This window comes from Phasianus colchicus, chromosome 2, assembly GCF_987193195.1.
Source record: "Phasianus colchicus chromosome 2, bPhaCol1.hap1.1, whole genome shotgun sequence".
In the NCBI taxonomy this organism is placed as follows: domain Eukaryota; kingdom Metazoa; phylum Chordata; class Aves; order Galliformes; family Phasianidae; genus Phasianus; species Phasianus colchicus.
The window spans coordinates 40,080,574-40,104,929 of NC_143437.1; the positions used below are offsets into that span (position 1 = coordinate 40,080,574).

The following is a 24,356-nucleotide window of genomic DNA, read 5'->3' on the forward strand; positions in this document are numbered from 1 at the left end:
GCCCTGGAAAAAACATTCTCTACTTTCCACCACTGTGAGGATAAAAATTCAGGATGACCTGGAAGCTATTACAGGTGGAGTCCCAGCTCAGAATAATATGAGAGTGACCGGAAAGGAGTTAGTTTTGATTGCTCACTTGTAGCCATGCCAGATAGTTGGTAGGATGTGCAGTGCACTGGGGAGAGAAGGGGGAATGCAAGCCCCAACAGCTCTCACTGTTGGGAAGCCTATGTATGCAAGCAGGGAACAGAGCAAGATGCTAAGAGTGTTTCCTTCTTGCTCACCTACAGCATGAGAAAGGAAAGGCATCTGATTCCATATTCATAACTACTGAAGAATTGAAGAGACAGAAAAGCATCTGCAGCTGAACTTCAGCTGTATGCAGCTGCAAATAAAAGCATTTGGATGGAGATATTGATAAGATAGGCTTGAGAAAGCTGAGAAGCTGGATAAGTGCACTGAGAATGTGTCCCTGCTCCAAGGGGGATCAAATACAACTTTAGTACCACTCAATCTACTCCTGAAGTCCTTCACTAGCAGAGAATCCCTAGCCTCTTTGCTTCCAGAAGATTTTTACTTGATGCTATATTTCCTATGTAGGGTTGTTTTCATGCCTGAAAATCCAATAAGCTGAGTAATTCCCAAAGATTATTAGGCAGCCTTGGATTTTCTGCCGATATCTGACTTAAATCTGTTATTCTGTAGGATCTAGTCGATTCTCTCCTGAAAACTAGGCTAGGGGAGTAAGTGATTTTTGTCCTTACTTAAACAGTTTTTCACATATTGGTAAATTATTATCAAACCTCCCTTTAGAGCTTCTGGAAGGATCAATCTAATTATCTGAGCTATTTCTGATTGATCACGTTGTCTAAATCTCTTTTATTCTTGTTGCTCTTTTTCAAGCCATGCAGAACTAGATCCAGTTCTCCAGCTGTGTGAGGACCAGTGCCCTGCAGAGCTGAATAATCTCATTGCATATGATGCTCATGTAATAATACATCAGTATGAGATTTTCCTGCTTTGCTCATATTTGCTTTGAGCCCTACCTGTAGCTCTCACATCCTTTCTTGCAATCTTCTCACCACTTCCAGGATTCTGCGTTTTGTATTTGTACATTTGATCTTTCATTTTATGTGTGCAGTGCTTTGTACAGGTTGTTACTGAATTCCAACCTGCTCATTTTGGACTATATCTCTAATGTCTTGAGATCATTTTGTATTCTGATCCCATCTTCTGAAGTGCTTGCATCCACTCCCACCTTCATGTCATCTGCAGATTTTATAAGTGCACTCTCCACTCCATCATCTCTGAAGATGGCAGGAAGATATTGAGCTAGGTAATAAAGCATCCTTTTTTAAAATCTTCTAAGATAAATAGTGAGTTAAGATCTGATAAAGAACATTTCAGGGTGAAAAAGCTGTAAGTATATCTTAGTTCTGTGACTTCTAATCCCTGCTTGTGTGGATAGTTCACAGGTGCTACATCCATGAGCAGAGACCGGAAAAAACATAATCCTAATTTTTGTGAGAGGCTTTCTTACCTTTCTAGCCTAAGTGCAAGTGAAAAGGAATGCTGATAAACAAAAGCATAAGAGGAGCCATACTGTACAGTAAAAGGCAGTCCTAGAAAGAAGTTTAGCATTCTGGGAATACGTGGCACTAAAGTACTTGTCAGTGTTGCAGTATTTTGACACATAAGTGGGGCACATCTGAAACCTTATCTTTGCCCTCCACTGCCTAGTGCAAAGAATTGGCGCAATGACAGAATTCATCTTGCTCAGGAGTCAAGATGTTACAAGAGCCATCTTTAGCAAAAAAAAAAAAAAAAAGAAGAAAGAAAAAAAAAAGACAGAAGTATCACCTTTTTTAAGTCTTACAGCCCTGGGTTGGCAATTGCAGCATCTATACTTGTGACAAGCCTGAGAGATTTTGTCTCAACTCAAAAAATGTACAATTTGTGACCTTGCACTCTGGGGAAATGTCAAGAAGCACTGAATGAAGAGGATACTTTCATTAGCCTTTGGGATGTTGCCAGTGCTCCCAAACTGTTGTCAGCTTTGCCACTCTTTGTAAGATTTTCCCATCTGTGTAATCAGTTGTCAAGATATATCTCTTTGCTCCCAGAAGATATTCATTCTGCCTATACCTGATTGCTATTTTTCCTGTGTGGGGTTGTTTTCATGCCTGAAATTCCAGTGGAAATAATGAGCTGAAAATAAATGTCAATTGCATCAGTTTTGCTATTGCTGGTGGTAGTGCTGGTTTTTTTTTTTGTTATTGTTGTTGTTGGTCCTAATGAAATTAGTGGTTTCGAATGGTGCTAGATTAGCAGCCTCTATACTGATGTCTTTTCAGTAGAGCAGATACAGGATCTGTGTAGGCTTTACTAAAGGTCTCAGCAAGACTGAGAGCAGCATACACTCTTGGTTGTATCTTTGCAACAATTAACAATGGAGGAGCCTATTGCAAGTGCAAACATTGTTCATAACATGTGCTCTGATCCACCACAAATGGCCTAACACTAGTCCATTTCACAGCTCTCCCAGCAGAAAGATGGGAATCTGTCTGTGGCTGGAGCTCTCTGAGTGCTTCCTGAGGAAGGCAAAGGAAAATCTTGGTAGGGAGGTTTATATGAGATGGTGGTTACTGGTTGCATACTATGAAGAGGCCTTGACTCAGTTAACTGATTTATTCAGACTTGCCTCAGCTCTTGGTAATGTCACTTTTCACAGGGAGTTCAGAATTGAAGCACAACTGTAGTAGGCTATCCTGCATTGGAGAAGTCTCTCTAGAGTTCATTCCTCTGGAATCAACACAAGTCTAGAAGAAGAAATTCCTGCATATGATGAATCTCAATGTAGACCTCTCATGTCTGTATAAATGTGAGCCCTTTTATTTTGCATTTATTTGTCTGTCAGAAGCATACTGACTACTCTGAGACATTTATTAGGTACTGCCTCATTCCCAGTAGAACACTGCTTCCTTGGCTGGGACAGTGGGCTGAAGGAGTCAGAGAATCACAGGATCACAGTGTGGCTAAGGTTGCAATGGACCTCTGTAGGTGATCTGGTCCAACTGTATGAGCAAGGTCACTCAGAGTAGGCTGCCCAGACCCAAGTCCAGGTGGCTTTTGGAGATCTCCATGGAAGTGACTCCACAGCTTCTCTCTCCCTAGCAACCTGTGCTGGTGCTCTGTCACCTGCATGCTAAAGAATCTTGTCAGGACTGCTGTCATTTTATTTCAAGCCTTCTTTTCTGTGCAGTATCTTTGTACAATTTTTCAAGAACTGAAAGAATGACATGTGCAGGCTGACCCCGATGAGCATCTGAGATCTGAATCTGTTCATGTCTTCCAGATGCAGACATCTTTCCTCTTTCTCTTTGTCAGCAATTATATGAGCTCATTGCTGATCAAATCCAGCAACTAAAGTACCAGTGGGATTCTGAGCTAATTTGGTGTCCCATCAAATTCTTTGATATAGCTATGCAACAGCTCAATGTTTTAGTGAGTAGAGTTAAAAATAAAAAAATAATTAAAAAAAAACACAAAAAACAACCTGTTCTCCTGGGTGTATTGGGCCTGCTGATGTTTTCTTGGCTTTTAGAACAGAAAAATCTAACTAAAATAATAACCACATGAACTACCTCATTTTTTCCTATTTATTATTGTTACTCAAGCACATGGTATGCCTTAAGGTAAGCTAGCCAAGAAAGCAGTGTAGACAAACTGAGAGCAAGCAAACACTATAGAGAAGCCAGCACAGAGCATCATGATCCAACCCAGGGAAACTCCAGCTGCTGGGTTAATTATTGTTATTTAGTCACATGCCAGAAAGCATATGATTAATTGCAGCAAGAAAATGCACTGCCCTTCACTGACTTTAAAAGAATTCCACCTGCCAAGAAGAAAGATGAAATCTATGAAGTTAATAAGCTGAAACGTTAAAAAGGAAGAGAGAGATAAAAGTTGATAGTGGTTCTGCAGCAGGTGAGGCTTCCCAATTGCATCCAGCTCTGCCAAGGTCCCATCAAAGAGCAGGAAAACCCTGGTGCCCAAGCACAGGGAATATTGCTTTTGTTCTGGCTGAAGTCCTCTAACAGTGCCTTGACAGAGCTTTGTGGAAGTGTGGGGGCACAGGGAGTTATTTCTGAAGTACAGGGTTTGTCTGTGGTGTGTAGATGTGTGTCTGGCTAGCGTGCTGTGACATGAACTTCCTCCTGATGGGATCCTTGCCTTCAGGTGTAGCAATGCACACAGCTTCCTGCCCACTCCCTGTTCTCATCAGCAGCAGCCCCAGGTCTGACCTGCCTCGGGGCAGGTAGTAAGCATGATGCTGAAATGGCAGATGACTCAGATCATGGTTTGGGTAAGACGCTGCTCAGCTTGGCAGAGGCTCTGCTGTTTAGAGGTGGAGTTTCAACTAAGCTTCGCGTAGCATACAGCTGCCAACGTCAATATTGCATGTGCACATTTGTCTCTGCTGTCCTGCTGCACCTCTGCAGGCATATCAGTGTGCCTAGGCAAGTACCTAGTGAGCTCTTCTGTAGCAAGGACACAGAATTTCTGGATTTACACTGTGCGATGCAACCAAAGATGTTTGTTCCTGTAACATTATTCTGGGACTTTCATACAGGAGGGATCACTCAGACAAGATTGAAAAACACATATATATAGTAGAAATGCTGCTTACAAAGCTGGGAAATCAGAAACAGCAGGTTTTTTTGTTCAGCATCACAGCATTCCCTATTCCCAGCATTGCAGCAGAGAGCACTTCCCGGAGTGTGGGATTTTCTCCTTCACCAGTGATGGTGAAAGGTTGCAGTGTGTAGGCACATCTCTCGTGCCAGGCTATTCTCGTCAGGATATGTTAGCATGTGCCCAAGAAGAGGGTGTGTCCTCTCTCTTCTGATGCTCTCCTCCTCTTCCAGCGCTCCCTGAGAAAGCTGCTTATTTTTCTCCACTTCTATCTCTTTCATCCTGTTGTAGAGAAGTGGCCTTCTGCAGAGTTGGTGCCCAGTTTACATCAGTTCATGTGAGATGGCAATTAGAGCAGGTATCTCTCTCTCAAACGAGAGATAGAATATTCCTATATAGAAGGAATAACCTTGCTGGAGAACTTCTGCTGCCAAAAATATTATTTCAGCTGAGAAGGCCTCATTTACACCCGTATGGACAGGAAGAATCTAATTTACAAGTAGAAGTCAAATAACTAGCTGGCCATTTCTCCATGTGGTGCACGTCTCTCTCAGTTCAGCAGTAGTTCTGAAAGTTTTATCTGAAGATGAAACATTGTATGGTGCTGCAGTAGAATGAGAAAGGAAAAAGATGTAGAATCAGTTCACAAACCTGCAGATCTTCAGCTTATAAAAACATGATGGAATGGTCTTTTATTTTCTGTTTGTCTTCTTGGAAGAAAACACTTTCTTCTCTACCTGAAACTCTAGAAAGACCAAAGGGCATGGAAAATACATGGTCTCCGTGGTACAATCCTTGTTTCCTCTTTTGAATTATTGTGTGTGATAGATGCTGGGGCCAAGTTCATTGTGGTTCAGAAGTGTTACACAGAGGGTGGATCTGGCTATCACCTTGGGAAGTGGAATGCTGTAGAAGTGATTTCTTGTGATTTGTTTCTAGAAACAGGGTGAAACCAACATCTTTTGTGATTTCAGCAGATGATGATAAAGGTTTGAAGCCGAAAGGGTTATAAAGGCTACAAAGGGGGGTCAACTTCCATCCCCTGTGGTGAGTGAGCCTATTTACTGTCTGTTCCAAGATACTGAAAGATTAAATTTGGGAGAAATCAATATATGACTTCTACGGAGTATGTGAACTGAAGCAGCTATGAGCATCTCTTCTGCATTGCACAAAATATGCTCTTAAGCATGATACAGAAGACCTATGTAATTTGTTATAAAGACTGTGAGATCCAAACGCCATGTTTTATGAGCTGGCAAGTATGCAAAAGAACAGGATAAAGTGACATGTTTATTTTTAATGTGCTGTGGGAAAAGACTACTTCTAATTGCACAATGCAAAATATTCTTGAGCAATATCTGGGAGTACAATCTCGAGTATCGATTAAAAATGAATCACTGGGATTTGTTTGGCTGTGGTTATAAAGGAAAAAGCAGGCATGATGCTAGGGCAGATGTGTGTCACTTGTCAAGCATGGAGGATTATTTGGGAATGTGCACCACTGCTGACCATCAGATCGTGCTGTGCCCAGGATGAATTGCGTAGGTAGGCTGCTCCAGGCAGCACATCACTACTGAGGCATGGGCTCTTCTGTGTGCATCTGAGTGGGAGACAACAGTGTGAATATAGAATAATGAGAAGAAATATTTCTTAAAAAAAATATATATATATATATATCTGAGCTCTATTCAGCCTGTCTACTATGGCACCTCTGGAATTACCTTGTCATTGTCAGTGATTAGGGTGCTTCTCTAGGTAGTGGGAGACCTGCTTTCAGTGGCTCTGGCTGAAATCACTTTAACACCTACCATAAAGGAAGTGAGGACAAAGTAAGGAGACATTTTCCACTATCCAAATGAAACTAAAATGTTATAGAAAGAAAAGGCTTACTCTCACTGCCCTTCTGAGACATGTGCAGTCACTGAAGAGAAGCATTTATGGTACCTATGTTAAGTAGTTGATAAGCATCATCCTCTCCCTGTTGATTGTATAAGAAGGCAAGGTCTGACATCCTGGGAAGCAGGCTGTCTGAATTGCCATTCATCCCACTTCGGATGCTGCAGACAGATAGTCTGAATACAGCTCTGTAACTTCAAAAGGGAAGGCCCTACATGGCTTCCTTGTACACTCAGCTCCCTTCCTTCAGGTCTTCCTTCATTCCTCTTTCCATTTTGTCTTCATTCTCTCATATCTCATGTGGTGAGCTGGTGTCAGTGCAATTAGCTAGGAAAGATTTTAGTTAAAGAGATGAGCAAAAGCTGCTTCTGGCAGAATGCTTTGAGTTGGGGAAACTTCTTTCCAATTCTCCAGGAATTTTGTTTTCAGCTAATTTAGCAGCAGGTTATATGCTTTGCTGTAACATATACAGCCTCACACTGGTGATCTGGATTATAAGTTTGAACATATAAAATACCAGTTGAGGTTACAGAGACACTGTGTGAAGAGTTCACATCCGTTTTTTTTTTTTTTTTTCTCAAAACCAAACTGCTTTACTATGCATTAGCACTCAGTGTTCACCTCTAGCCTCAGATGCTAGGCTAGTACATAGTGCTATGGCTGCACACCACTGTGACGCAAGCATGCTTGGGAGGAGAGGAAGGAATTTCCTGCCCTGCCTCAGACTGTAGATCATCAGTCTTTACCACTCCTGGCAACGATGAGAAATCCAGCATGACCCTGAGAATTTGGATAAATGCAATGAATGAGGATCGAATTATCCCAATCAAAGGTGAGGTCACTGTTTCAGCAAGTCTCTCTCCATGGCTGATTCTCACTCGCCTATCATCACTCTCCTTTGAGAGATGCTTCTGAGCCATATCACATTTTGAAATCTGATGATCAGCCTCCAGAATGCTGCAAGAGGGTTTTTTTGTGTGCTGCTGAAGTTCAGTCCGACTCACTAAATGACTCAGCTTAGGAAGAAAAGTTGGCAGTGCATCTGTAGTTTGTACTGGTTGCTGCCATCCTTAGCAGGAGGCCTACCGAAGGCTGAGTTGTTCATTCTTTGTCTTGTTGTGTTTTAACCCGGCAGTCAGCTCATCACCACAGTGCTGTTTGCTATCTCCTCCCACAGTGGAGTGGGGGGAGAGAAGTAGAAAAATGGTGAAACTCACGGATTGTTATAAAGAGAGTTTTAATTGGACATAGAAGGAAAGGGAGATAATAACAGTGATAATAATAATGACGGAAGAATATGCAAGACAAGTGATGCACAAAACAATTGCTCACCATGCTTTCACTCTGCCCACTCAGGTCCTCAGCAGTGGCAGCTCCCTTAGCCAGCTCCCCCAGTTTTGTTGCTCCACATGATCCTATATGATACGGACATCCCTTTGGCCAGTTTGGGTCAGCTGTCCTGGCTCTGTCCCTCCATCTCTATGTGCATTCCCAGCCTCCTGCTGGCAGCACAGCACCGGAAGCTGGAATGTCCTTACAGCTTAGTGAAAGCCCAGTTCAACAACTTAAGTACGGTTGGGTTAGCAACATTATTTCCAACCAAAATCCAAAACATAGCAGTGAACCAGCTATTAGAAAGAAAGTTAACTCTATCCTAGCCAAAAACCAGTTTAGCCTTCACCACCCGCAAGGAAAAAAATCTATTTCCTCTGTTCATAAAACCAAAAAAGCTGCAAGGAATGTTGAACTTTCAACTTTAATTGAGAGGAAGAACTTCCAAATTTGGATTATTTGCCTTGGAAGCACATGGACCTAAGGTGACACTGTAAACCTCTGCGAGAAAATATGGCGTTTGCTTTATCTGCATCACATGATGTAATGCATTATTTGATCTCTAGTGGGGAAACAGCATTAAAAAAACCTGCTTCCAGGGGAAATAGTCATTGCTTCATGCTTTAAAAGTGAAGATACTGCCTTATTAATGTCAAAGTCTGCAGAGAGAGATAATTTCAGCTCTAATGGACCTGAAAGTACTCTGGCTTTGCAAGGCGTACTCTTTGGTCAGGCAGGATGACACGCTGTTCTCAAGGTAAAACTTGCATGATACAATATTTGCTACTTGGGGTTTTAACAGCTCCAACAGCGTTCTTGGAGGGTAACAAGATTTTCTGGAAGTGAGCCACTCTAGAACACTATTGCCAGCATGTCTGCCTACTCTGGGTAGCATCAGAAGCTGTGCTAAAAAATTAAACAAACATAGTTCTTGTCATCTAAACAGATGGGAAAGGACACGTTGAGTCCCATGTCTTTAACGAAGGAGGTAGGCTGTGTCTCATTGTTACCACTGTGCAGTGAGGAATTGCAAAACACCCACATAGATTTTCAGACCTGCTAGCTGCACTTAACCTTTAATCCTGCAAGTACTCAGCCATGATCGTATAATTTCAAACATCTGAGTAGTCCGACCGACTCCGGTGGGAATATGCACTGAATGAAGTTAAACATTTGCATAAACGTTTGCAGGTTCAGGATCTTTCACTACAAACACAATTCTTTCACTACAAACACAAACTCAGCACAGGCTGAGTATTCAGCTCAAGCTCTCTATGTATTAATAAACCTTTATCCCTGCAGATGTATTTTACATTTTGTGTTAATATGTGGTTTCTCTGTTATAACACGTCTTACATCAGGCTAATGAGTAACTATTTTCTTGAGAGGGAGGGAATAATATACCTTCTGACATAACTGCGTGACTTTGAAAAAATATAATCTGAAATGTATCTGCTATGCACATTAGCTTCTGTATATCAAAAAGATTCAGGCAGCTTGTTCAGAATTTGGGCCTTTAAAAGTGTTTAAAAACTATTCTCTGGGTTTTAGACCTGAGCTGATAATCTTCACTCCCATCTTTCCAGGGGCAAGATTGTGTGTGTGAGTAAGGGATTGACTCGCTTATTTCTAGAGGGGAGGAATGCTTTCCATTCTCACTGATGGAGGATTCATTTACCTCCAGCTAGGTCATTTCACTCCAGAAAAGGATGAGCAATGTTTGTGGTCTTTAGTTACAAGCAGGTGAATGCTAACACCCTGAATTAACCTCTGATCCCAGTTGCGTCTGTTTCTATACCTGCTCTCAAATGTATGTGGTGAAATAACCCCTGGTTTACACCCTAGCTAAGCAGAGCAGGATTTGGCCCATTGAATCTAGGTGCTGCATTACAGATCAAAGAAAAAGTTTTGATGAATCCTTCTGCAAATTTCACCCCTATTTGTACTTTCACATGATTGATCTCCCTTTTGTTTAAAGCACTCTGGTTGATACAGAAGCATTTGAATTCAGTGAATCATTCTAGCAATGCTGCTCTTAAAATATGCTAATATTTTCTTTTGAAATGCACTAGAAAAAATCAGTTTTAAATGTCTTACATTTTTTCTCCTATTCCTTGCTTTAATTGAAGGTTGCTTTCTTTCTTTCTTTCTTTTTTTTTTTTTTAATTTTGTGTGTGTGTGTGTCTGATTTGACTTGCTGACTAAACACGTTAGGACTTTTGAGGCAAAGAGGTATGTGCATGCAAATGTGTCGTAATACAACAGGCAGCTTTTCCTAGAGTTAAAGCTATATCATATTTTCCATCCTAAACCTCTGTGTTTCCTGTGGTCACTGAAATAAAAGTGCTTCAGAAGGAAATCTTCCGGCTTTGGGCTTTTTCCAAATGTGAATAATTTGGAAGGATTTGAACAGAACTGGTTCAGCCAGTTCAGAATATTAGGAGAGTGGGGGGGGGGGGGGGGGGGGGGGGGAGGGGTGAAAGAAGAAAAAGTGTTTTTTGAGCTAAATAGATCCTTACAGCATTTCTTGAGCATTTCTGCAACTTTATCAGCAGAAGGCTGAGAAGTGAACTCTGACATGGAAGTAGCCTTCCTTTAAGTAGATGTGCCTTTGCTTGTTCAAGAGGAAATTAGTTTTGATTTGCCTGAGTTATAAGGCTTTGAAAACTGTGATTGAGCATGTGCAGTGGATTATTTCAGTAAGCTTGTGGAGTGTGCAGCTACAGAAGGATTTTCTGTACATGCATGGCTGGCTAATTTTGCTGGAAAGGGAAAAATCTATCTAAGCACATTGCTAAAATCAGTGAAAATACCTGAGGCTTCAGGAGGACCTTTGAAGGCTGTCTCAACATCTTTTAGACTATGAAAAGGGCAAGAAAAGATTCTGTAGGCTTTGCAAGGCATTTGAAGAGTAAGTGGCCTGCAGAATGTGCAAGGTTAAATGGGATTATGGCTCCAGAATTGAGTACTTGACACATCTGTGTGTGAAGTTTCTGTGCAGAGCCATAGAAGGAACAGTGCTCTCTCCCCCAGCAAATCTCCCTGGTGAAGGAGTCTGCACAGCAGCAGGGAAGCTGCTTCGCCATCTCACCTCCAGCTGATGACAGAGCTGGAGTTTATCAGCATGTTGACAACCCTGGACTGCTGAGACTGCTCCAAATTACACTGGAAACACTGGTAATGAAAATTTAGCCTTTAGAGTGGTGTGTGTGTGTGTGTGCCTGTGCCTTTTTAGAAGCAGACTTTTATAGTTACGATGCTCACTTGCATCAAACGCTCTTTGGATAAACAAAAAAAATCCCATCCAGAACATGTGTGTGTCTCCTGGCAGCCCGTACTCTCCAGTGTACCTCACTTCAAGGAATGCCAGCTGTTTGATTTCAAAATCTGTGTTCTACACAAATTGATGCCTCTCTCTAACTCCCTCCAAACAAAAGAATGGCCCGGGTTGAAAAGGACTTCAAAGATCATCTAGTTTCAATCCCCCTGGCATGGGCAGGGTTGCCAACCACTAGACCAGGCTGCACAGAGCCGCATTGAGAATCAGAATGTTGAGTTTATTTGAAGGAGTCATTTGTTCAGAAGAAAGAAGTGATGTTATTTTATGCTTCCTATGGGATATTACTCAGCTTTGCTTTCTTCCTTTGACTTTTCACGCATCCCTCCTCTCCAGCGGGGCTGTGGCAGGCAGCAGGGCACACCAGGCAACTTCTGCCTGGGTAGTTCCAGGGCAAACATGGCTCTCTGGAGAGGCAGGTGAACATCCACTCCATTTCTTTGGGCTGCTGTATTCTTTCCCGCTAACACAGCAGACTCAGCACCGAGCCCCTGCTGCACCCTGGCACAACTCGCAGTCCAGAGGGTCTCCGCGGCCGTCCTTGCAAATGCACCGGCACACGTCTGATATTGGCACGAACAGACGGAGCAGAGAAAAGCGGTGTCGGGCCCAAATGGGCGGCGATAAAGCCGCCCGTTGAGAAAACACAGTGAGGCAACAGAGAAAACCTTTAAACTCAGAATTGCAGCCTTGAGCCGCCCCTCTCCGAGGCTTAGCGAAGACACCGGCCCCACCACCCGCCTCAGGGTCTCAAGGGCAGGAGGAGCGGAGCAGCGAGCATCCCGCCGCCGCCGCCCGGGTCTGTCCGCCGGCCGCCAGGCGCGGCGCGCGTCTCCGAACGCGCGGGGGGGCGGCGGCGGCCCGGCGTGCTGCAACCATGGCGACGCCGACGGCCCCGCCCTTCCCCGCCCCCCGCGGGGCCGGGCGGCGCGGGATTGGTCGGGGGGCGGGCGCTCGCCCTCTGCCCCCTGACCCTGCGCGGCGGCGGCGGCGGGCGCGGCGGCTGCTGCTGCTGGCCGTTTCCTGGTGGCCTGGCGGCGGCGCGGGGGACGATGCGGCGCAGGTCCCGGCTGCTCCTCTGCTTCGCCTTCCTCTGGGTGCTGGGCATCGCTTACTACATGTACTCGGGCGGCAGCGCCGCGCTGGCCGGCGGCGGCGGCGGCAGGAAGGTGAGCGCGAAGCGCCGTGCCCGGCTGCGAGCCCCCGGCGGGCTGCGGGGCGCGCTCGGCGTGTGCGTGGGGGCGCCCTCCCGCGCCGCTCCTCCCCACCCTTTCCCCTTTATTTTTATGTTTCTCCTCCCGCCCCCAGCGCGTTCCGCGGGGCGGGCGGCTGCTCGGTGGACTTCAGACCGGCTCCCGCCCAACCGCGCCGAGCCACGTCGCGGGCCGGGGGCAGCGGGGCGGCACGGGGCGTCGTTCCCACCCCGGGCATCTCCTCCTAGCGTGGGCTTCTCCTCCTGCCCGTCGGAGAGTCGGGCTGATCGCGGGTCGGGGCTGCGTCGGGCTTTTATTTTAATTGTTTTAATGGTCTTTTCCCCATGGCATTGTTCTGGGAGAGCGTTTGGAGGTGCTTTGGTGGTCCGTCGTTGAGAGAAAGAGAGGGAAGTTGGACGCTCCGCCGTTCCCATCCGCGTGGGTCAGAGCGGTGTTACGGCAGGGCGAGGTGCGAGGCAGAGCCTTCACCCCATAACTCTGCTTGGAATAACGAGTTGTGAACGCGTGGGTTTGCACGTGCCTCCCCCAGAGTCAGGAGCTTCTGCAAACCCTCCTGCTGCGGTGGCAAAGCCTCTGGAAAGTGAGCTTTATTTAAAAAAAAAAAAAAAAAAAAAAAAAAAAAAAAAATTCTTCAGGAGAACCCGGAGATGGGCAGAGGGTGAGGAGCGGAGCGCTCCGCGGCTGAGCCGTGCTGCTTGCTAAAAATGGCACTGCTGGCAGGTGAGCCGACTGGTGCTCCTCCAGCACAGCCACGGGGATCTCTGTAGGGTTACTTTGATGCAGTGCTGCTCATCGGTGTGTGTGTTCCAGGAGAAGATCTGAGTGGTTCCTGTGCGAGCCATGGGAGCGGAGCTTGCACGCTGACTTACGGTGTTACTGAGGGGAGCAGCGAGGGTCTGGAGAGAGAACTCAGGCTGCCTCAGTGCTCTGTTGTGTCCTCTTCTTTGCCCCCTGTGTCTGCAGGACGGTGGCTGTTGACACGGTATTTTAAAGTGTTAAGCATGTATCCTACATACAGGCTCTCGGAGCAGATACAGTAGCGGAAATAGATGAAGCATAAGATAAAAAGTAAGGCAGTACCCTAAAGCCTCTCTTGAGGAACCACCAGGGTGTGTTTAGAAACTAAAAGCAATCTTACACTGCTGCTGATGCATAATGGGATAAAGCAAAGCGATCAAAGGCGCGTATATCTGCAGATAGGGAAATAGATTTTTAACTCCCGGTATGTTTCATTTTGAGTTCCCAGTCAGATTTGTAGCTGAGCTCTATTCATTTTTACTGCTGGGGAAACGGCAGCATGGGGATGGTGATTTGCACAAGGTCACCTAGAAGACCAGGTGAGAATAAAACGGAACAGAAACCAGTTTTTCTGAGAGCAACTCTAGTGCTTAATCTACTAGAACCTGCTGCTATTCCTTATTGGTAGTAGTGTGACTTTCTATTATGGGTTGAAGAGATCTACGATCCCCGATGCTTGCTTCAGCCTTATAACTTGTCATCATTCTGCTAGCAGTTTAATACACCTTACCGATATGGGTAATTGGAGAGTTTTAGCAAAGATGAGTTTAAAGTAAATGAGATATTCTGTAAGCGTGAGCCAAAGCTCAGTGTTGGGTTTAAAAATGTGAAAGCTTAAACTAAGGTTGTGGTGAGGAACAAAATGGGTACTATGACCATGAGAAACAAGTGGGGAAATTAACAATTATGCGTGGATTGGTGATTGAAGATTCTATTTTCTGTCAGCGAAGCGTAAAATTTAATCCTGGGCTTCAGAGTAGGTTAGCAAATGTAAGTATGGGAAGATGTGTGTAATGTAATAGCTTTTGAATCTCAATAAAAGCCTTATTAACTTAGTGTCAGACCCTGGTACAAAGCAACAGCACAAACTGCCTTAAACTTATGAACAGAAACCCCGCTGTAGTAAATTTCTTGGTTTGTATGACTTCATGTAGTTTTCATTGCTTTCCCACTATTTCAATGCAGTGAAAACAAGGTTGCTTACAGAAGAACATCGCTTCTTATAAATTGAAGTGTATGCCATGTTGAGGCTCTAAAATTACAGAAGCCAGAAGGGGATCGTTCTTCATTTATGTGAATAAGTAATTTGCATGTTAATTACAGATCTAGTTAGACAAACAGAATGGTTTTTCCATAAGAATGATTTTTTTCCATATTCAGACCTGATGTATTATCTGGACACCCCGGACTTGTTTGGTGTGACACCCTAATGACACAGTCAATTCCCATTTCCTTTAGAAGAGGTGAAAGTATTTGCCCTTTTCTGGCATTGCACCTGAGAAAGAGAGAAGAATGCTTTATTTTTTTTCTTAGTAGAGGAGTGTCAGAGTTGACGTAAGCTTCTATGTATTTTGGTTCTTCATTTCTAACATTTCAAGCCATTTGGATGCTCCAGTGTGCATTATCCTCGCCCAAGCATTTGGCCTCTGGTAGCAGTGGTGGGAGCCACAGCCCTGTCTGCGCTGCTCTGGCTGGGTAGGCAGCAGGAACCGAGCGTGCACAAGTGGAGCTAAAGCACACGAAGTAGAAGCTGTCTCATTAATAAATATGTGGATAATAATAACATGCAGGAGAAATGTTTCATGTTTTGGAACTAGGCACAAAGCAGTAGTAGGATGAAATTACTTCTTCCACTTCTGGAATTTAAGGTATGAGAATGCTTTTTCTTTTTTTCTTAAAAGGAAGAGAAGGGGCAAAGTTGAAGCCTTTCATTCAAATGTGCTTAGAGGTGACAGAATCACTTTTCCTTCATATTCTTTTTCATCTTCAATGAGAGTGACTTTAAGCATGAGAACCAGAGGTTCAGCTTGCTTCCTTGTCCAGCCAGGTCACTGGGTTGTAGATTGGGAAGAGCAAGTCTGTCTCGCTTGTTTAATGGTTAGTGAAATAGTTCCACAGACAGAGTCTGTGACACAGAAGAAAGCAAGTCGCAAGCCCAGCAGTTGTGAGACTAAAAACTGTGGGTTGCTCTTGTGCTCATTTACTGTGCTTTATATTAAACAGCCTTTGGAGTGGAGACTGGAACTTTCCTTCTTGTGGGCAAATTTCTTAACCCGTTGCAAATGTAGTTTGTGCTCTGCGTCCCAGAACAAAGTAGAGCAGCTTCTTCAATATGGTTAGAAATGATGCGTGCCCTCCCAAGTTGGAATCACCCTGGTGATATCCCCCAGTGATACTGCCCAGTCTTCAAAGAGTGGCGTGAATCAAAACTGGTGTATTTGGAAATCATTTAATTTGTTTCGGATTTTGTTTTGAGTCCCTTGACAACTAAGTTCTTCCACAAATGAGTGATGACTGGGTATGAAACAACAAAACAGCTTGTCCTTCCAAGCATTACAGCAGAAGGCCTGCTGAATGGAGCCCTTCAGGCAGGACGAAGGAAAGCACCAAACACCTCACTGCTGCCAAGAGTGAAATCCTCATAGGCGTACCCTGGAGGAGACCTGTAGGCAATGAGTGCTGTAAGCGGAGGCATCAAGAGGAGATGCCTGCTAGGCAAAGCAGCAGCTGAGCCAATGTTTGGAGTCTCCTGGATTTAGGTACCAAAGCACTGACAAGCTTTGGCTTTTGTTGCTATGTGAAGGTGGTGTTTTTTTTTTTGTTTTTTTTTAAATGTAGACCTCTTCCCCCTCCCTCATTGCTGTGCCTCCTCTCTTCCTCTCCATGCACTTTAGAGAAAGAGAGTAAACAGTTACTAGGCAATCAGAGCTGGATAATTTTTGCCGTGTTTAAAATTAGAAACCTCTTTTTCAGTATATTCCCTCCTCCAAAACCAAACAAAAATTAAAAAAAAAAAAAAAAAAAGGGAAAAAAAATCCAGCTCTGAAACGTTTTGGACTAAAGGCCCATTAAGCTTCTGGCTTGCCAGATTTTCTGGGTGCAATAGAATGAGTTGCAGAAATTGGATTGATTTTAGCTGAGCCACAGGGAGGCAGACTGCTCCTGCAGAACTGGTTTCAACCCAGTGCGTTGTGCTGCTCTGGGGTTTTTCCTTCAGTTCCACGGGGTTGTGTGTTTTTGGGGCAGGGAGGGAGCAGTAGTAGTTTTTCTTTTTTTTTTTTTTTTTTCAGTAGGCTTTTGATAGTGTCTGTACCATGAAGCTAGCTAAGGTGAAAGAAATACAAAGGTAAACTACAATATCTGGAGTATGTGATTGACTAAAAGTAACTCAATTGTTTGGGGAAAGCAGGGGGAAAAGAAGGCAACTGCTTTTTTTTTGGGATTTTACAAGGATCCAATTTTACAACTACTCCCTCCAGCGTAAGAGCTTTCTTTCTTTCTCTTCCTCTTTTCTCCATTTGGAACACACAAACTATTTCGGTTAGTGTTAAGTGAGGCTCTTAGGTGTACCATTATGTGTGCATAATGACAGGAGAAGGAGAGCAGGGGAGCTGTGTGTTCGACAGACTTAGTGCAGTTGAGTTTCTTTTTGAAGGTTAAAGTAGGAGGAAAAAGGAAGTGTGTTTTAACCGTAGGTGCATTAGTCAGTTTTTGTCAGAGAATGAAACAGTGGAGTGCAAATTCTTCTGATTGTTTTCTCACGGCAGGAGAACTCCTTTTTGGAAGGGGATTGAAAGTAACGTCAATTCTGTTGTCTCCTTTTGTCTAAGGAAGACACTGCCAGTTTTAGTGGCAAAGCATTGAAAGTTTAGTGTATTGCATCCTTAAGGGTAACTGCAGTGCCTTGTAACGATGCCACATTGGATGTGATTTCCAATATCTCGATCTTAAGACAAACGAAGACACTTTGTCATGTGGCATTTGCTTCCTAGGAGGAGCAAGAAGACAGAAAAGGATGTTCTGCTGTTTAACAGGTGGCTATTTCCTGTCCCGAAGGTGTTTTTGTGCTATGCATAATTCCGTAACAACTGTGAAAGAAATGAAATGCCTTGGCACTTTGATAAAGCTGTCCTTCTCTTGCTGGAATGTAAAGTCTCTGAAGTTCGTCGTGTCTATGCTTTCTTAATTTAAAATGTCACTTGGTGAAATTACTGTCTTATCTTTACGGATTGTTTCTTTCATGAATTTAAGCTCAGCTGTGAGGAAAAGACAGCCACCTGCAAACTCTGTGCAGCTTCTTTAGGTCTGTGGTTGCATGAGGCTCTTCCTCTCATCTCCCATGCAATTTGAAATGCTTCCAAATAGAGGTTTTTTGTTGTTATTGCAGGGTAGTGAGAAGTAAATTCTTAGACATAAGAGTGCTGTGTCATCCCCCACAACCCACCCGTCAGTGTAGGAACTGATGACTCTGCCTTTGGTTTGGATGCTATTGCTCTTGAGCAGTTGATATCTATTTTTGTTGCGTAAACAGAAGGGAAGCAGGACATAAGGGATGATGGAAGGCACTGAGGAAACAAGAATGACATGTTTCATCTAACATGGGGTTACATGAAACAGAGTAGTTAAGCTGCTTTTCTGCTTTTCCTAGTGTTGTAATAGTTAGCTGTGCTCCTCTGTGTTATTCCACTGCTGTAGTTTGTTGTTTACTGTGATCTCTGCATACAAAAGTTTGTAAAATCTAATAATGATGTCCTTTGAGAGATGTAGGTTAGGAAATTAACTAGAATGTGAACAAAGTGTGCCACGTATCCTACCTGTTTTTGTCTACCTGTCAGTCATGAAGTTTGAAATGTGTTGTAAACAAATGTCAGTCATTCTTTCAGTGTATTCCAGCTGCTTCCAAAAATATGACTTAAAATGTAATATAGAATATAATATTTTCTAATATAGAAAAATTACTTCATATTAAGTGAAAGAATGTTCAATATCTATCTCAGTTGTGACTAACAAAATGAAATAGTCATGACTTGGTCTTGAGACCAATCTAGAAAAATAGAACACAGATACATGCTGGAGAACTTCAATCTCTGTCTGCAACATCACATGATAATACCATGTTTTTTTTCTGAGAAATGTTGATTTTGTTTTTTTCTCCTCTTGTCCCCTCTCTTGCTTTACAGTATGATGTGATATCTAAGAGCTTGTGCGTAACTGATGCTGTTTTATCAGATGATGAGAGGTCAGATAAGAGATTGGATATTATCTGCTAGAAAGGCTGCTCACAATGCTGCTCTGTTGCAGAGAAGAGATGCCTTTGTATCTGTACTGGCTGTCATGAGAGGGTAACCTTAGTTGTGTATCTGGAAACTGTTTCAAAAATAAGACTTGTGCACGGCCTAGAAAATGTAGTTTTACTTTTTTTTTTTTTTTTTGCAACTATGTATATTTTCATGAAGAATTCTATACACCATACCTTGGGATAAAATACGTCTATTTGGAAGCAAAAAGTTAGGATGCAGCTGATCCTGTCAACTGAGGTGATGAATTCAAGCTGCTCAAGTAGTTGGGTGCAAATGATAAATATATGCTTGTGTTTTGAAGTTGGTTTGGGCCATTTAAATCTCTTCTTACATAACCTTCTCAGGTGGCTGTTCAGTTGTAATGGCACCCATCAGCACGTAGCCAGGCTGTGTACAAATGTTCCTTCAATGGACTGGACATTGATAGCTTGTTATTAAAAGTGATTTTTTTTAGTAGGAGCTATTGGAGGAGCAATGCATTGCCAGTATGTTGGCAGTGCCATGTGCTGGCAGTAGACTTGAATTCTAAAAATGAATCTGCAGGAAGTAGTGAGGCACTCTCATCTTTTTTTCTTCAGTAATAGGGAGTTGAATGTCACTGCCTGCATATATTGGGGTGGGGGGAAACAGAATACCAGAGTGGGTGTTGCATAAGGTTGTTCTGTTGTCACCGTGAAATTCAAACCGGTGGCATCTTCAGCTGTATGAATTTTAAAATCTGAGTGCATTCTGTTATGCTGTTTGTTCTGAAGGGAGTGTGTGCTCATCTGTTTTTCCCTGTCTGTGAGCTTCTAAAGAATTAGGGGATGAATCGAGGAGGGAAGATAAATTGCTGCGTGAGAGTGTTGCACACCGAGTGCACGCTTACCTGTCATTCATAAGAGTTCACTTGCCAAAAATCTTGCCATGAATGAAGCAGGAGTACTCACTGAGTCCTGCGGCAGTTATTAATGATCAAGAAAGCGAAAAATTCAGCATCTGTTTTCTTTCTTGAAGCTGTAACCTATACTTCCCCTGTTGGAATATAGTGCATTTTCTTCGTGGCTTTATGGTAGGTTTTGTAGGAGGGGCTTCTCAGTGTATTAAGTTGTTACAAAGCAACTTGTTCACATGATAGCAATTTGCAGCGGCTGTGTTTGAAGCCCGTCAGCGCTTCATTTTTCCAGTTGCTTTTTCATGTGAAACTATTTTCACTGCTTTTTTATCTTTAAACATTGGGTTTGTTAATTGCCTAGGGTGTGTTTATTGTCATTTAAATGAGTTAAAATGCTAACTTGAATCCCTGAATCACCTGGCGGAGAATACCATCTATCTGAAGGGACCTTCTATATGAAGAGACCATCCCTGCCCATAATAATTCTGAGCTCTGCTTATGAAACTCAAATGGAAAAAGGAATGAGATAACAAAAGAACATATCCACAAAAATTACTATGTGGTATACATCAAAAGCAATCGTTTGGATTTGTCATCTTTATAACTGTGGTCTCTTATGGAAGAAAGAGCCAATTGAAAAGTTTACAGATTCGACTACTTAATAACTTTTTGAAGTTGTAAAGTTACCATACAGTGTGGGCGCTCTCTTTAAGGAAAGCAGCACCCAGAGATTCTGCTGAGTTTGGGCATTAGCAAACTGCAGTAGATTGTCCGTACTGAGTAAAGGAGCTGTTTGAAACAAAAATAATTTAGTTAGGGAAAGATCTGACAAAAAGTTGGCACTGAACTAATCCTATTGTGAACAAATCCTCTAGGAGCCATGACTTGATGAGAAGAAAATGTTTCCTTGTTGTATAAAGTTTTAAATGTTTAACTACCCTGAAAACAATCTGTGCAGCTGAAATTACTTTTGATTACTAAAATAATTTGCTTTAGCTGCCCTGTTGGTTTAAGGATGGTCAGTGTGTGGCTATGGGTATGTTATAGTGAGGTGAAATACTAATTTTTATATAGCTTAGCTTTTTTTTTTTTTTTGCTTTTCTTAAATGGAAAAGTCTGTTCCCTCAAATACATTCAGGTTCTCTTAAGACCTCAGTGAGGAAAATTTCCATATTTCATTTGGTAGCTAGCTGCTACGAGCTAATGGTGGATTGGCCTGTATCATTACTGGTCTTTGTTCAAACACTGGGGAATGTCCCTCTCACAAAACCAGTACTGTGGTAGGGAGACCTATCAAAAATGTGGGAGCGATTGGATTACGGTATTTTCTGCTGGAGTATTCTATGAAATGAGGAGTGCATATGTTGTCCAGACAGTGTATTAACTCCTTGTTACGGTGCTCTCCTGTTACAGTGGAATGCTTCAGACCATAGCAGACCATCCATTAACAGCAAGTCTGCTCGTTTTCCCCTGCATTACCTACTTGTGGAAAACATGTATTCTTTACTCCTCTCACACAACACAGAGTATGTTTGGGTTCTTGCCCTGTTGCTTTGCCAGTAAAACGCCATTGACACAAAAATGAGCCATGCCATTTAGTCTTTACAAATAGACAACTGGTGTTCTAGTATGTGGAATAGTTATTACTCAGATACATGGTTAGGTGATGCTTTTTCAAGTTTTAATTTAGAAATGTTGTTGGTTTTTTTTGTTCAAGTGATGGCAGCGTCTAGGTTTCATTCAGAGTCTTTTGTAGGTGATGATGAGAAACAGTAATTGTAGCAAGTGCGGTGAGAAAGCTGGAGCTTGGTTCTCTTCCTACACTCTGAAGAGCTGTTTTTAATACCTTTTAAATGGATAGACATCTGTGAAAGACAGCCTCTGCCCTATTTGCTAAGCTGTGTCAGGTCAGTTAATGAGCACGTCATATGTTGCAGGTCTTGCTAGTTAAACTAAAAAGGTATCTGCAGCCGGAGAGAAGCGTTTCAACTGAGAGCAGTTGGCAGCAGCCTAGCAAACAGTAGCACTTCTTTGTCTCTTTAGGTTTTGTACTGAAGCTGATGTGTGAAAAGTAAGGGGAGAGGGAGCTGAGTGCAAGTGTTGGTGCCTCCGCTGTGACTGTGAGTTAGAAACACATCAGGACAAATAAACCTCTACTGATCGAGGGAGGAAAAAAAAATTCAAGGACTCATCTGCAGTGACTGTCAGGGTTGTGAGAGATGTCACAGTGATGCATTTCCTTTGGTTAAGGTGCAGTTGTTCAGTTATTCCCAATACTTACTGAACACTCTCTAGTATATAAAAAAAAAAAGGCAAGAGATTGATCTTAATGCTCATGTTGGCCTAGGCATGAAGTACCTGACTTGATATACAGTGAAAGCTGTTTGCTTAAAAATCCATTTTGGTTACCTACTGTGATAACTAATGCAAATTATAGTGGTGTTCCAGGAAAACACTACTTGCATCCTAGGAACAATAGCTAGAAAGGCAAGGTAACCTCATTCTGTGCTCACTTAGTTCTCTCTCCTATGTGCTTGCCATCTCAAGAGCAAGAGGCTTAGGCAAATCCTAAGTTTTTACAGACCTGCACGACCTTGGGGTGTGAGAATTCTTTTTTTCATCTTTCCGTAATGGTTGTAAATGTTTCATATGAGGCCATGATTGTCTTTATTTAATGATGTGTTAAAATAGTTGTTTTGTTTTAATTAAGCATGCAGCAAATATTCAAGAAGCAGATTTGCTAAGTTGTCTGTGTATAAGTAGTGATTTCTTGAACGGCTCAGCTGTTGCAAACAGTCTCTGACAATATTGGAAAGATCAGTGAAATCCAGGAGTATTTTGACTGTTGTTTGCCTTATAGCACTGTCTGGAGTCCCAGTTCTGTTGTGCAAATGATTGAGTGGTCTTGACAGGTTCTTTCTACTTTGTGAGTTTAGGAAGGGGCTTTTTCCTAATGGTGTTTAGACCATGGGAGTGAAGCTGTGGTCTTGCAGTCAAAATTCTTTGGTCATCTTTTAGGGTTTGTCTTCTGTTCCAAATAACCCTTTTTGTCTATGCATTTCTTGACAAGATGTAGTAGAGAGTTGGCTTGTATGGGTTAAAACTCAGGAATGGAACAGACTCCAACAAATGATAATGTCCCAGTTTGTACTCAAATGAAAAAGAATAACTCAAGCCTTTCAGGCTCTGGTATTGAAGCGTGACGTGACCTAGAGTTGCTAAGCTTTGAGGAGAACAGGACTGGACTGCATTGTGGATATGGGTATGATACTGTGGGTGGCAAGCTATGCAGACAACCACGGCTAGTGCCTGATCTTACGTAGCTGATGTTCACCACTTCTGAAACCTTTAGTTCATGCATGTTCAGTTTTGTTTAGGATTGTGATATTTCGATGTTTATTTCAAAGAGCAGCTACAGCTCAGATGCAGGCAATGGTTTCGAAATATTTTGGCACTTGTTCTGATTAACTGTGACTGTGGTTGTCCTCTCATGAAAGTTTTGTCTCAGACAGTTTCCAGTCATAGATTTGGATAAATATGCAACAGAATTGCTGAATTTTGTGCATCTTATAATGTCTCCCCCCCAAAATAATATGAAACAACAACACAAAAAAGCATGAGGCAATTTAGGTGTGTTGTTAGATAACTCTTGCAGTATGAGAGTACTTCAAGTGTTTCTTTTTTTGAGTACTTTACAATGCCTGAACCAATTGCTCTTCAACTGTATGTTATTTTGAAGACATATTTTTTTGTGAATTCCTGCTTGAGTGACTTTGTTAAGTCATGTGAGAATTGATGAAGCCATGTAAACAAATACCAGTTTTAGTAATGAACACAGTTTGTAATGAAAGCCAGTTCATAAGGATGAGTAATCGACGTGTTGGTTGGATGGATGTTAGTGGGAGTATGATCTTAATATTACTCTATGATTGTCATTTTTTCTTAAAAGGTATGACTAGCATGACTAAAGGAAATACCTTGTGCTTAAAATGGTAATTTCTGTGGATTAGGACAAATCATTGAAGTACAGAAATTAAGTGAAACCTCCAACCCATCTTCACCCCCCACCCCCTCCCCCCCAAAAAAAACACCAAAAAACCCACACATAACAAAAAAAACCCTGCATTCATTTATATTAGCAAAACAGCTAAAAAGTGTCTACAGTTTTGCTTCAGTTAATTTTCTGTTTTGAGCATCGCACACCATGTTCTTACTTTGAGTGCATTGCTAATTTCAAGTAACTGTTTCACTTTCCTCTAGTAATATCATTTTTTCTTTGTGAGAACATTGTGACACAAGGTAGATTTTTTTCTAAAATGCACTTTCTTAGTTAAGACAGGTTTTTAGGTAGAGATTGTATTTTAACATACAAGTAAGGATAGAGGTAAAAATGGTTTTACTTCTTTTTTTTTTTTTTTAAGAGAAGAAATTGGTTTTTATGTAGAGTAGATAATTCATTGCTGTTTCTTGTGCAGTATTAGAACAAGGTGACTTCTTTTTGCCTGTTTCTATAGGTTAAGTGGTGCTTCTCTTTATGGAAGTGGAAGGAGGAGTGTGGAATGATCAGTTTGGAAGATGTATTTTTACTCAGGAATGTATCAGAATTATTGTGGGCATTTAGTTAAAATTCTTCTGGTTTTAGTATGATGAGCTAGTGCTTGTGGATATCAGTTTTCTAGCACCAAATTTGTTTAGCTGACTCTTCCTCCAGTTGAAGGAAGAGGAATCTCCAATGGGAGAGATTTTGGAAGTACAGCAGTGAAACTCTGCTCCTGGCAACTGTACTGTGTTTTCATCTAGGATATTCTCATGTTCCTACTGGCAGCAGACAGCAGCAGCTGGGATACCAGCATGTTTGCTTTCTTGTGATGTAGTTTATTCTTCTTTTTCAGGCGTATCAGTTTAAGATA

General features: G+C 42.4%; 1 protein-coding gene across 1 annotated transcript in view; it reads left to right on the top strand.

The window, feature by feature from the left end:
* The first annotated feature begins 12,208 nt into the window (after positions 1-12,208).
* Positions 12,209-24,356, top strand: part of GALNT2 (polypeptide N-acetylgalactosaminyltransferase 2) — a 96,181-nt gene continuing 84,033 nt past the window's right edge. Inside the window, exon 1 of the mRNA XM_031613729.2 lies at positions 12,209-12,429. Coding sequence (XP_031469589.1) covers positions 12,313-12,429 — 117 coding nt within the window. The 5' untranslated portion in view covers positions 12,209-12,312. The remainder of the gene's footprint in view (positions 12,430-24,356) is intronic.